The sequence below is a fragment of the Myotis yumanensis genome, unplaced genomic scaffold (assembly GCF_028538775.1).
Source record: "Myotis yumanensis isolate MYYU_CA2020_CCGP unplaced genomic scaffold, mMyoYum1.0.hap1 SCAF_10, whole genome shotgun sequence".
NCBI classification, from domain to species: domain Eukaryota; kingdom Metazoa; phylum Chordata; class Mammalia; order Chiroptera; family Vespertilionidae; genus Myotis; species Myotis yumanensis.
This window is the reverse complement of record NW_027223761.1, coordinates 808,088-820,847: the sequence shown is the minus strand read 5'-3', so window position 1 is coordinate 820,847 and position 12,760 is coordinate 808,088. Positions and strand designations below refer to the sequence as shown.

Sequence of the window (12,760 nt, the reverse complement as noted above, 5' to 3'; positions counted from 1 at the left end):
GACCGGGAGTGGAACCGTGGCCCCCTGGTTCCTAGGCCAACGCTCCGCCACAGAGCCACGCCGGCGGGCGCAGGTGTTCCCCGGAAGCTGGAAGGAGCTTCACCGGACACAGCTGTGCATCTGAGACGCCCGGAAAGGGAGGCCGAGACGGTGGAGGCAGAGGCGGTGAGGGTGGGGATGCTGGGGTCGGGCATACAGTACCCGAGGCCGCCTCCACAGTCCCGACGGGGGTGAGGGAGGAGGGTTTGGGGGGCGGGGAGCCGACACAGCGGCACACACAGGGGTGGAGTCCGAGGGGCTCCTGAGGGCTGCGGTACAGCTGGTCGTGGGGATGGGACAGGTGTGTGGGGTGCCCCTCTCTCCTCCGTGGCTCCCAGTGGGATGGCCGGTTCTCTAGGGTCAGGTCCCAGCCAGCCACAGCGGTGGCGCCTGTGCCGGGGTGGGGAGTGAGCCGGCTTCCTGCAGGCCGGCACCTCCTAGCTCAGGGGTGGGCAAACTTTTTGACTCGAGGGCCACAATGGGTTCTTAAACCGGACCGGAGGCCGGAACAAAAGCATGGATGGAGTGTTTGTGTGAACTAATATAAATTCAAAGTAAACATCATTACATAAAAGGGTACGGTCTTTTATTTTTTAGTTTTATTCATTTCAAATGGGCCGTAGTTTGCCCACAGCCGGCTGGTCTAGGACCTAGACCAGTGGTCGGCAAACTCATTAGTCAACAGCCAGATATCACCAGTACGATTGAAATTTCTTTTGAGAGCCAAATTTTTAAACTTAAACTATACAGGTAGGTACATTGTTATTAACTTAATGAGGGTGCTCCTAAGGCTTAGGAAGAGCCACACTCAAGGGGCCAAAGAGCCGCATGTGGCTCGAGAGCCGCAGTTTGCCGACCACAGACCTAGACGAACGGCCGCGGGTTCTCTGCCACTTACCGAAGGGGCAGTGCCTGGTCTGGAGGGAGACCAGCGGCAAAGGACACAGACTGGGTCTGCCGCGGTGCCGGTGCCGAGGGCTGTGAAGGGAGCGCATGCGCCACGTCGGCTGGCTCTGCAGGAGGAGGGGCCCTTTGCCTTGGGCTTTGCTGGATGAGTAGGAGTTTGCTAAATGGAGGAAGGGAGGTGGGGCCAATTCAGTGGGAGGAGCTGGGACAGCTGAGGGGGTGGGCGGAGAGTGGGGGCTGGGCCTGGTGACTGGCCTCCACCTGCCGGGGGGGTCCAGGCCCTGCCTCCCGAACTGGGTGGAGGCGATGTTCATGCTCCCGGCGCAGGATGCTCTTCTCAGCTCGACCTGAGGGCTTGGGCGAGCAGGACCGCCTCTGAGCTGGGGGCTGTGGCCGGGCCTGACGCTCAGAGGGGCAGCGGCCGCCTGGAAGCAGCCGGGAACCGGGACCTGGCTGTGGGACCTGCGGGCACCCCCCTGCCCCCGTCAGCACTGCCCTGTCCGGAGCCCGCCTCCGTTCCCTGCCCGCTCCTCCCCTGTCTCCCCACATGCCCACAGGGGCCACTCCATCAGGAGACAGAGCCGGGACCTGCTGGGGGTCAAGCCTGGCCTGGGCCGGCCTCCCACTGCCTCCACGGGGTCCCTGGGGCTGCAGGCTGGGCTGGGGCCCGGTGTGGGGGAGGTGACAGGAGACCACTCACCTGGGGTCCTCCCTGCAGGAGGGAGGGAGGGAGGGAGGGAGGGTGGGGCCGCCTCCCTCAGTGCAGTGCCCTCTGCCTGCCCACCCGCCTGTGAAATGGGCCCAAGATCCCACCTCCGGGCGGGAGGCAGCCCTTGGCCCCCAGCCTTTGCTCACGATGCTGCTCGCACCATCGCCCTCAGCTGTGCCCTGCCAGGCCGCCTTCTCCGCCCTCCGCTCACCCAGAGGGGCCCTGGGCGGGGCCAGGCTACCCAGCTCTGCACCTCACCCGAGAGGAGCCGGTCCCGGCAGGCGCTCGGTCCGGGCCCCTCCCCCACGTGGTGGGGACGGTGAGACTCGCTGACCTGTGTGGACACGCCGCGTGGACAGCCCCCCTGCGCCCCCGCGGGGTTGCTCGCTATCTGTGAGGCTCGGAGGGGGTGCAGGGTCTCAACCCCTTTCCCACCCACCCTCAGGCCTGTGCCCCCAGCCCTCCGTCCCGGCCTCTGGGCAGCATTGGCTCTGGGAGGCCGGTGCCTGGGTGTGGGGGTGCCCAGGGGTGAGGTGTCCAGGTGTGGGGTGCCCAGGAATGGGGGGCCCAAGTGCGGGGCCCAGGCGTGGGGAGCCCAGTGGGGAGGGGCCCAGGAGTGGGGCCAGTGGGCGGCAGCGCCAGGCGGGTAAGTGGGCCTCTGTGCCCCTCCCCCCCCGGGCCTGGCATCTGCCTCTGGATTCAGTTTCCTGGAAGCGGGCGAGGCTGCAGGTGGATTCTTCGAGGCCCGGTGACCTCGGAGCCCGGAGCCGGGGTGTCTCAGAGCCAGGCGGGGGCCAGGGAACAATGGGGCCTTTTCCCGGGGGACGGGGCTGAGCTGGCAGCGGGAAGGCAATCTGCCCGCACCCTGAGGCCTCGGCGCACTGGCAGGGAGCGGGGCCGCGGTGCCAGGCCTTGGCAGGGCCTGTGGGAGGCAGGCCAGCCGGGCACCGGGGAACCGAAGCCGCCTGGACACCCGTGAGGTTCCGTGGAGGTTTGCAGGGCTCGGCTCTGCCCGTGTCACCTGGAGGCCGGGGGCGGGGCAGGACCGGCGGGAGGAGGGGGGCCGCTGACTGCCCTGGCCTCGCGCCCCCCTGGCAGCTCGGGGTCCACAGGAGGGAGGAGGGCCCGGTGCTCCCCACTCACTCTGTGGGCGGAGGTGCCGGGCGGGGGGCAGGGAGCTTGGAGTCAGAGAGGCGCCCGGCACCGGGCCCCGCCGCGGGGTCCCCCCGTCTGTCCCTGGCAGCGTTTCCAGCTGAGTCACTCATCCATTTGTGCATTAGTTCTGTCCACCTGGCGCGGCCACCTGGCCGCCTGGGGGCAGAGGCCTGCGGTGCCAGCCAGGGGGGAGGGGCGGCTGGGCCTTCGAGCCCAGGGAGGCCTGTCCCTGGGACCTGAGGGCATCTCTGGGGGACCAGCTGGCTCCGAGGGGGTGAAGGGCAGAGCTAGGACCCCGCTCGGCTCCGGGAAAGCGGTCTGGACTCCAGGGTGTGGGTGTCCCCATCCCGCCTCAGTGACCACACCCTGGAAACGGGACCGTCCTGTGGACCAGCGGGTGGCCTGGCTGCCGGGTGACTGTGGCCCGCGCCCCACCCTGCAGAATGGACTCTGAGGGCGCTGGCCACAGGCTGGGAGACCCGGGGGGGTGGGGGGGGCGGGGGGAGTGTGAAGGGCCAGCCCCTTCCCAGCCCGTGGGGGGCTCTATGTCTGCACCTTGAAACACAAAGTCGCAGGAAGCAGAGGGGGCGGTGCGGGCTCTGCAGGAGGGAGGGGCCGGGGAGGGGGCTGCTCGGCGCCCAGAACCTCAGGAAGCACCTGCCGGCCACCTCCTCGCTTCTTGGGGGGCCCGGCCACGCGGGGGGGGGGGTCTCCTCCGAGGTGGGTGGGTGCAGACGGGCCCAGAGGGAGGTGGGTCCCCGGCTTGGGAAGCTCTGACCCCCCACATTGCGCGGCTCCCACGCCTCGGGGTCCCCTCCTGAGCGATGGTTTGCAGGGGCCGCGCGGTTGGGACTTGGAGGGGACGCCCCCAGGCTCCCTCCTGCAGCGGTGGGTGGGCAGGAGCCTCTCGCCGGCGGCCTGTGCCCCAAGCCGGGCAGTGCCGTCCCCCTGGGCCTTGGGGGGGATGGAGGGCGGCCGGCCCCAGGCCCAGGGCAGCCAGTCAAGCCGGCTGTCTGCGCCCCTTCCCTCTCCCAGCTCTGTGGACGGAGGGACGGGGTTCGGACCCTGCAATCCCTTAACCACACGCCCTCCCCACAACCCCCTTCAGAGAGTCTCTGTGTCAAGGGCCCTGGTCTCCGGACAGGCCCCAGCCCATCCCCAGTCTCCGCCCCCAGGGCCCCCCTGGCCCGGGCCATCCATCTCCGACCTGTCACTCCCATTGTCTACCCCAGGGGCTGTGGCTGGGCCTTCGCGGGAGGGGGCGGAGGACCCAGTTGGGGAGCGCGCTCCCGGGTGCCCCTGAGGCCCCAGGGGTGCGCTGAGAGGGGTCCTGTGTGCGGTGGTGCGAGGCTCCCACCCGAGGGTGCTGGCCTCGCCGTGGGCAGCCCATCCTGTGGGCCCCGGGCCGTGTCGCTCCCGGAGCATCGGGGTTGAGGCCCGCGCGGAGAAGAATGAGGCCGAGGCCGGGCGCCGGCAGCTGCCCATTCAAGGCTGATTGTTATGGGCACTGGGAGCGGCCTGCGTCCCAGCCCCATGAAGATGCCCTGGGGCCACGGCGGCCGCTAACAGCCCCTCCCTGAGCTCAGGGAGCGAGTGGCCGGGCACAGGCAGGGGCAGAGGGACAGATGCACCCTGGGCGTGCGAGGGCCTGGCCGGGAGGTGACCCGGGAGCGGGCGAGGAGAGCGGGCGGGTGGTGCGTGATGAGCGAGGGGCCAGGAAGGGGAGCGGGGGTGCAGGTTGGGGTCATTTAGCAGATAACGGTCCTGCCCTCTCTGACGCGGGTGAAGTTGGGGTGCGGGACCCACTGAAGCTCAGAGAGTTAGGGGCTCTCAGGACACACGGCGAGAGAGCGGCTGAGCCAGGACGGGACCGCGAGGACCCCTGGCTTCTGGCTTCAGTTCTCTCTTCACCCCACGTTCTGGGGGGCCATTCCTCCTCCAAGTGTGCGTGTACATGTATGTGTACATGTGTGTGGGCGTGCATGTGTGTATGCGCATATATGTGAATGCATGTGTATGTGAGTATGTGTGTAAATGCACGTGTATATGTGTATGTGTGCACGTGCACGTGTGTGAGTGTATATGTGTGCATGTGCATATGTGTGTATATGCATATGTATGAGTCTGTGTGTATGTGTATGTGTGTGAGAGTGTATGTGTGTGACTGTATGCCTGTGTATATGTGTATGCATGTGTGCATGTGTGTATGTGCATGCCTGTGCGTGTATGTGCATATGCATTAGTGTATGTGTGTGTATGTGTGTGAGTGTATGTGTGTGAGTGCGTATGTATGTGTGCATGTGTGCATACATGCATGCGTGTGTATGTGGGTGAGTGTGTATGTGTGCATGCAAGTGCATATGTGTATGCATATGTGTATGCATGTGTATATGCACGCGTGTATGTATGTGTGAGCGTGTGTATGTATGCATGTGTGCATGTGCAGGTATGTGTATATGTGCATGTGTGTATGTGTGTGCATGTGTGTATGTGTGTGCATGTGTATGTGTGCATGTGCGTATGTGTGTGTATGTGTGTATGTGTATGTGTGTGCGTGTGTGTATGTGTATGTGTGTATGTGTGTGCGCGCGTGTGTGTGTGTGTGTGTGTGTGGAGGGAGGTGTCTGGTGAGTGGTGGCTCCAGGCTCCCCCCGAGGGTGCTGGCCTGGCTGTGGGGCAGCTAAGAAACACCCGGAGTCAGTGGGGAGTGGTGGGCTGACTCAGGAGAGGCTGTGGCCGTTCCTGAGGGTCCGTGGGAGCCGGGAGTTGTCCTGAGCTGAGGGGGCAGCGGCGGCCGGGCTGGGACCAGGGGGCATTGTGAGGGCCCCCGGCACAGGGTGTCACCGGGAAGGTGTGCTGGCCTGTGCTCACACACTGGGCACGTCTGCACTTTCCCACGGACCTGGCCTCGCTGGTCCCTGGAAGGCCAGTCTGCTCCAGCCTGCCCCTCCCCCTCCCCCCTCCCCCCCTCCCCCTCCTCCTCCCCCTCCCCCTCCCCCCTCCCTCTTCCCCCTCCCCCTCCCTCCGGCTTCCGGCCGGCTTTCCCTCTCCCTCGCTGCCACCGGAAGTCCTGCTTCTTCTCGGAGGCGTTTCCCATGCAAATTCCCACACACACAGGTGCTGCCTCGGCCGGCCCGCCCGGGCCTCAGTTACCCTTTTGCACCAGGTGGGCGGACGCCCGTGCCCGAGGCCTCTCTGCTCTGAGCGTGTCCCTCCCCTGGTACCGTCTGTGCCCACGAGCACCGGCAGGCACCCGTCGCCCGCGCTGGCCGCTGCTGCCCCAGGGATGCTGCTCAGAGGTCGCCCCTCCTGGGCTGGCCGCTGGCCAGAGGGCGCGGGCGGGTGTGGACGGGCCGGACGCGGGCGGGCTGGCAGCTGGAGTCACTGTGGCGTCCGAGAGACACGATTTCTTTTCTTTTTTTAAAAAAATTTTTTTTAAATTGACTTCATAGAGGAAGGGAGAGGGAGAGAGAGGAACATCAGTGATGAGAGAGAATCACGGACCGGCTGCCTCCTGCACGCCCCACACTGGGGATCGAGCCCGCAACCCGGGGCTGTGCCCCGACCGGGTGGACCGGGTGGACCCCGCTGCCCACCCTGCCCTGGGCCCCACTGGCCGTCTCAGGCTGCGGGGTCGCTGCCCAGAGAGAGAACCCTAAGCTGGGACAGAGAGGGGCCGTGGGCCTGGCTCGGGCAGGAGGGGCAGACCACCCTCTGGGGGCCATGGCGGGCGGGCCCTGGGACATGGCCCAGAGCGGGGAGTCCCCGCTGGCTCAGGCAGGTCTGCCCGGGCCCAGCTCCCTCCCCGTCCTCCTGGCTGGGGGCTGGCGGTGGTGGGAGGGGGTGGGGAGGCGCCATGCTTCCCTCTGGCAGAGCCGGTGACTCACTCGGTGCTGGGGGGACACGGACGGCGGAATCTAGGGCTCAGCGAGACCCCCCCGCCCCCCCCACACAGCTAGAGCCTAGGGCAGTGATGGCGAACCTTCTGAGCTCGGCGTGTCAGCATTCTGAAAAACCCTAACTTCACTCTGGTGCCGTGTCACATAGAGAAATTTTTTGATATTTGCAACCATAGTAAAACAAAGACTTATATTTTTGATATTTATTTTATATATTTAAATGCCATTTAACAAAGAAAAATCAACCAAAAAAATGAGTTCGCGTGTCATAGGTTCGCCATCACTAGCCTATGGTCTGGGCAGGTGCCCTGGCCTCAGGGCCTTGGCTGGGAGGGGGCGGGGGGTGGCCCCACGACTGGCCGGGACCCCCTTTAGGGAAGACCCTCCTTCAGGCCAGTGTCTCCGGCCTCTGCCCAGGCCTGGTCTGCGGGAGCCAGCAGCCTCCCTGGAGCACGTGCAGAAGCGGCCGCGGCCCGCGAGGTCGAGGCGCCTGCCCCAGGCTACTTGGCGCCCGGCTGGCCTGCCTGTGGCCGAGGCTGCGCTGACCTGGGCTGGAAGGGCTCGGGGGTGGGGGGGGTGGGGGGGTGGGGGTGGGGCTGGCGGCGGGGGAGGCCCGGCCCAGGCTCAGAGGGCGCGGAGCTCGGTCCAGCTCTGCCGCCTGGGACGCCGGCCCCGCTGCCAGCTCGGGCCGAGCCAGGCCCATGCCCTCGTCCGCGGGCTCTCGGGTGCCGAAGGGGCAGAGATGGTGAGCCACGGGGTCCAGGGTGCAGAGGGCGGCCCCGGGTACAGCTGGGCCCCGGGGAGATGGTGTCAGGGGCGCCAGGGCCTGTGCGTGACGCGGCGGGTCCTCGGGGGGAGGCGCTGGCTCGGGGCGGCCCATGCTGCCTTTGCCACTCACCCCACCCCACCCCACCCCACCCTACCCCACCCCAGCTGACTGGCTGCCCCGCCCGAGGGCACGGGGGCCCCCCAATGGCATTGCCCTCTTTCCAGTCTTCCCTTTCCTCCCTGGCACTGCCCGCGCTGAAGGTCCTGCACACAGCTCCTTCTCCAGGGCGGGCGTGGGCATGGCTTCTGACCAGCCTGGTGGGGGCTGCTCCCCAACGGTCCTGAGAGGGAGGGGCTGTGCCCGCCGGCCGCTCTGGGCCTGACCCGGGGCACCAGGGGATGCCGTGGGAGGTCGGCCTGGCTGGGGTCCCAGGGAGTGGGCAGGACCCCGGGGCTCACAGGTGGGCCCCGCCCGGCTGGGCAGTGGGGGCCGGAGCCAGCTGGGGGGCAGGAGGCCAGCAGCCTTTGGTGCAGAAGGGGTAGGAGCGCTGAGGGGTTGGGCAGGCCGGGGTGGGGGGGTACAGGGAAGCGCTGGCGCCCAGACCCCGGTGCCCTGGGCCGCGCCGACTCCTTTCTGAGGCCCTCGCTGTGCCCACGGGGCTGCGTTTACACACTTCTCCCCACCCCGTCCTCTCCCTGAGGTCACTGTCCTGCTCCCCTCTCATGGACAGGGCGGGGGTGGGGTGGTGGGTGCCAGCCGTTCCTCTCCTGGCTCCTGGCCAAGCCAGTGCCCAGAGGTGCCATCTTCCCCCTGGTTCCGGCGGGCACACTCGCGGGGGGGAGGGACGTGGCGGAGGAGGCGGGTGCCCAGGACGCGGGCAGCTGCCCAGCCCCTCGCCCTCCCCCGGCAGATGCGCCGGCGCCCGCTGGGTGCCGGGGGGCTCGCCGAGAGCCCAATTTGGAGACAAAGGCCGGGCGGGCGGACAAATACTCGCGGAGCCCACAAAGGGCGGGGGAGGGGCCCTCCATGGGCCGGGGCTGCACATGCCACGGTTGCCCGGGCGACGGCCTTTCCCGGAGAGGTCTGCCGGGCCATTGTCCGGGCACACAGGACGTGTCACACACCAGATGGCCGTGTGCTGTCGGAGTCAGCTATCGGGGGGCAGAGTGAAGGAATGCGGCGGCCAGGCGGCCGGGGCGCCATCTGTTCCCGACCGCGGGCACCGTCGGGCATTGAGCGCCCGCCGGCCGGGCCCAGCTCCACCGGGGCGTTAATGAGCTAATTCCATAATTGGGCTTTATTTCAGGTAAATTACATTTCACACCCGGGAGGGCAGCCAATGGCCGTCCAGGAGGAGAGGCCTGGGGCACTGGGTGCGCAGACGGGCTGGGCCCGGAGGCGGCCCTGAGGCAGCGGGTCCGAGCTGCGCCCACCTGGCCTGGGGCTCCTGGAGGGCCCTGCTCCCCAGCCAGCCGCCTCCTGGGGTTTGTGCAAATATTTACGCAACACGGAAACAACAGCTCTGCCTTCCAGTAATTGTTGCTCCGCCCCTCCCCCAGGCGGGCTGGGCGGCCCCCCACCCACCTGCTCTGCACCGCCCGTTCCCATGTGGGTGCCAGGCTGGGCGCTGGGGAGCCCCTGGGGGCCAGACACAGCGGGGCTCAGCGGAGCGGGACCCTCCCACGGGGCCATGCCACACGGGACCCAGGATTCCGTCCGACACTTGCCTCTTGCGGCCCGAGCTCTCAGACGCCCTCAGCCCTGCTGGCCCGGGCCCGGGGAGGGGGTGGGGGGCTCTGGCAGGAGGAGTGAGGGACGGTCAGAGGTGCAGTGGCCGCCACACCCCCGCCCCCCGCGGCCCTGGCTGTGTCCGAACCTGTGAGCAGGAGCGGGGGAGGGGGCCTCGCCGAGGCCCGAGGGGGACTGCAGCCTAGGGGTGCTGCATGTCGGGGGGCCCGGAGCTTGGGGCCGTCCCTGCACCCACTATAATCGTTCGAGCACCTCGAGCTCTGGGGGAGGGACCTAGAGGGCCCCCCTCATGGTGGGCTCAGGGGTCCTCGGACGAGGCCCAGCCTGGCCTGGGAGGGGCAGGCGGAGAGGCCCAATGTGTCCCCGAAGGTGGCCCCCGGGGTGTGGACTGCTGTCCCCGCACCCACAGTTCAGCCAGGCCAGGCCCCGGACTGAGTGCTGGGCCCCCAAGAGGGAACCCCTTCCCCAGGGGCTGCTGGGAGAAGGGCAGGGCCCGTATCTTGACCAAACCCGGTGTCAGGGCCACCTCAGGGGAACCCCGAGGCCACCAGAGCCCGCCTCAAGGTGCTCCTGGTCCCTGGGGAGCCCCGGCTCCCAGGCCAGGTGCTGGGGGTCCGGGCCGCCCTCCCCACCTGGCAGGTGTGGACAGAGCAGGAGCTCAGGCGCCTGGAGAGGCGGCAGCTCCGAGGGAGGACGGGGTTGTCCCAGAAGAGGGTCCCCCCCCCCAACCCAGGAATAAGGCGAGAGCGATGCCGAGATCAACCCGGTGACTCCACGTTTATTAGGAAAAGCCGGCAGAGAGAGAATCAAAATCACACTGTGAAGCTCATTAAAACACAGACTCCAAATCACCACAAATTACTCTGATTTCTGAGCCGGGACGCCCAGAGGAGCCGGGTCCCGGGGGCCCGCGTGGCGCCGTGTGCGCCTGTGTGCGTTCGCCCAGCTGCTCCGCAGGGCGGGGGCTGGGGCTGCGACTGCCGGGATGGGTGGGAGAAGCTGCCGGTCCACAGTGGGGGGCCGTTCACCCCCTGTCGCCAGTGGACATTCTGCCCCTGAGAAGCGTCGGGGGACAGCGGCCGGTCCCTCCTGCTCGAAGCGCGGCCTCAGGATCGGCTCCGCACAGTCCTGGGCCCGTCCAGCCAGCCTCTCGGAGACCGAGGCTCAAGGCCCCGGCCCGGCCCTCCGAGCGGGCGCATGGGCATCCTGTGATTGGCAGGGGCTGGGCCCGCCCTGCCCTGCCTGTCTCCTCCCTGGGCCCTGGCTGCCAGGGCGGGGGTGTGGGACCCACAGGCTCCCTCTAGGCTGTCCCTCGGCCTCCCCCCAGGAAGCGCCCTGGGCCTGCCCGCCTGCCCTCCTGCCGTACCTGGGAGCACGTCAGTGCCCGGATCCTTGCCCCGAGGGCCCGCCTGGCCCCGGCCACCCGGTCCCAACCACCACGCAAGCAATGTGGGCCACGGTCCCGAGCTGAGTGGGGCGCCCGCCCCCAGCCCAGGCCGGGTGGCAGCGTGGTCACAGGGCGTCCAGGGCCTGGGACAGAGGGGCCGCCCACGGGACCTCCCAGGAGGTGGCCGCTGGGTGCCCCTGCTGCGTGGGGGGTGGGGCAGGCGGGGGGGGGGGTCCTCCGGGCCTCCCCTCTCAGGCCCCAGCCCCCCATCAGGACCCCTCGTCGGGGCTCCTGCGGGGCACGGTCAGCTGTTCGTAGGTGGGCAGGGCGTTGCTGGGCAGGAAGAGCTGGGGGTCCAGGGGGCCGCGGCAGGGCTGCACGTGGGCCCCGCCTCCGCCGGGGGGCCGGCCGCCCGGGGGGCCGCCCTGGTGCAGGGAGAGGAGCTGGTGGAGCAGGTCCGTGATGAGCACCAGCCTCTGGTCCAGCTGCGTCACCTGTGGGGACAAGAGCGCAGGTGAGTGGGCAGCGGCTCTCTATTCCCGCGGGGGAGCGTGTGCGGCCTGGGCCCGTGTGTCTGTGTGGGCAGGGCCTGCGTGTCCTCACTGTGTAGGCACCTGGCCCAGTGGGGACAGTCACACCTCCACGGTCCTGTCCCCAGGCCAGAGGGGCCTCGTCTTCGCTTCACCCGGACAGAGCTGGTGCGGGAGGGCTGTGAGGGGAGGGAGGGCTTCCCTGGGCCTGGGGCCACGCCCTCAGCCCCCCAGGAGCTGCCCCGCACCCCGTTCTCTGCAGAACCGATTGGAGACCTCGACTGAGGTCTATACCACCCTCCCCCGCCCCCCGCCACGCACCCCCACAGCCCCCACCCCGGTTCCATGCTGGGAAGACAGTGTTGGGCAGGGAGGGGACGGGCAGGGGTCTGAGCTGGGCTCAGGAGGTGAGCGAGAGGGACGCCGTGGGGAGCCCTGCTCACCCCCAAACCCTGTCCCTCTCCCTGCCTGGGACCCCCGGGGTTCCCCTGCAGCTGGGCCGGCCCCCTCAGCCCCACCGCCTGCTCCTGCCCTGGGAGGCCTGCGTGTGGCGGGGGACCCGGGCTCTGGGGTCCACCTGGGCTCGCTGGGCCCCGCAGCCCCTTGGCCCTTCACGCCGCCTCCCTGCGCAGGCCCAGCTCCGAGCATCGATTGGCTTGGCATCAATTAATGCACCAAACACATTACAGAAGAAGCTGTGGTTTCATACATTTTCACTTTATGGCACTTGAACATCTGTTGAGGCCTCCAGATGTGCACGTGGGTATGGAGGGCTTACGGGGCGCTCTCGGGGGAGGGAGCAGCGGGGCCGGGATGCGGGCAGGAGTGGGGCTGCTGGGCGCGGCTGAAGGGGCGCAGTCCGGGGCCCCCTCGAGGTGACAGTCCCTGTCGGGGGGCAGGAGGTGTGGGGGACACGGGGTGGGCCAGGCCCTGTGGAGCCTCCCAGCCCCACCCCGAGGTGTTGTCCCCTTTGGACCGCCCAGGGGCTGCCTGCTGCCCCCCGGCTCTGGGTGTCCTGAGTTTGCCCGGCCCCGCCCAGCCCCGGGCCCTGCCGTGGCCTCCGCCCAGCACACACGGCCTCGTCCCGGGCCCCTCAGTGGCTGAGCCCACAGCAAAGATGTGGCCTGAGCCGTGGTCGGGCTGGTCTGGGGCCGCCGCCTCCTCCCCTCCTGCTCTGCCCCCAGCGGTCGTCTTGAGGGTGAAGGGAGACGGTCCACAGGGGAGCCCCTCGGACGCTCTTCTCCGGGGTGGGGCCTCGGGGGGAGCCCGGGCTCCGTGGCTGGCCTGTGGGCGGTCTGAGCGCCCCTCTGCTGGGCGGGCCCTGGGCCACGGATATGGTGGGCTGCCTCTCCTGGGCCTTCATGGGGCTCAGACAGAGGGTCCCCGAAATCCCCTCACCCTCCGGCCCTGAGCACAGACTGTCCCCACCTCACGTGCACAGTGACAGGACCCGGGGGCGGTGGGACGGCCGTGGGCCCAGGAGCTGCCAGGGAGGGGGGTCGCGGGGGGACCTGGAATCATGTCGTGATCTGCAGTCGGAGAGCGACGGCCGGGCAGGGCCTACGAAAGCGCCTGGTTCCTGCCTCCACGCGCCGAGCGACCCGTCAGCGCCCACGT

At 68.5% G+C, this 12,760-nt stretch overlaps 1 protein-coding gene across 1 annotated transcript in view; it reads right to left on the bottom strand.

Annotated features, from left to right (window-relative positions):
• Nucleotides 1-10,782: 10,782 nt before the first annotated feature.
• Nucleotides 10,783-12,760, bottom strand: part of KCNQ1 (potassium voltage-gated channel subfamily Q member 1) — a 217,301-nt gene continuing 215,323 nt past the window's right edge. Inside the window, exon 16 of the mRNA XM_070427109.1 lies at nt 10,783-11,107. Within this exon, the coding sequence (XP_070283210.1) occupies nt 10,883-11,107 (225 nt within the window). The 3' untranslated portion in view covers nt 10,783-10,882. The remainder of the gene's footprint in view (nt 11,108-12,760) is intronic.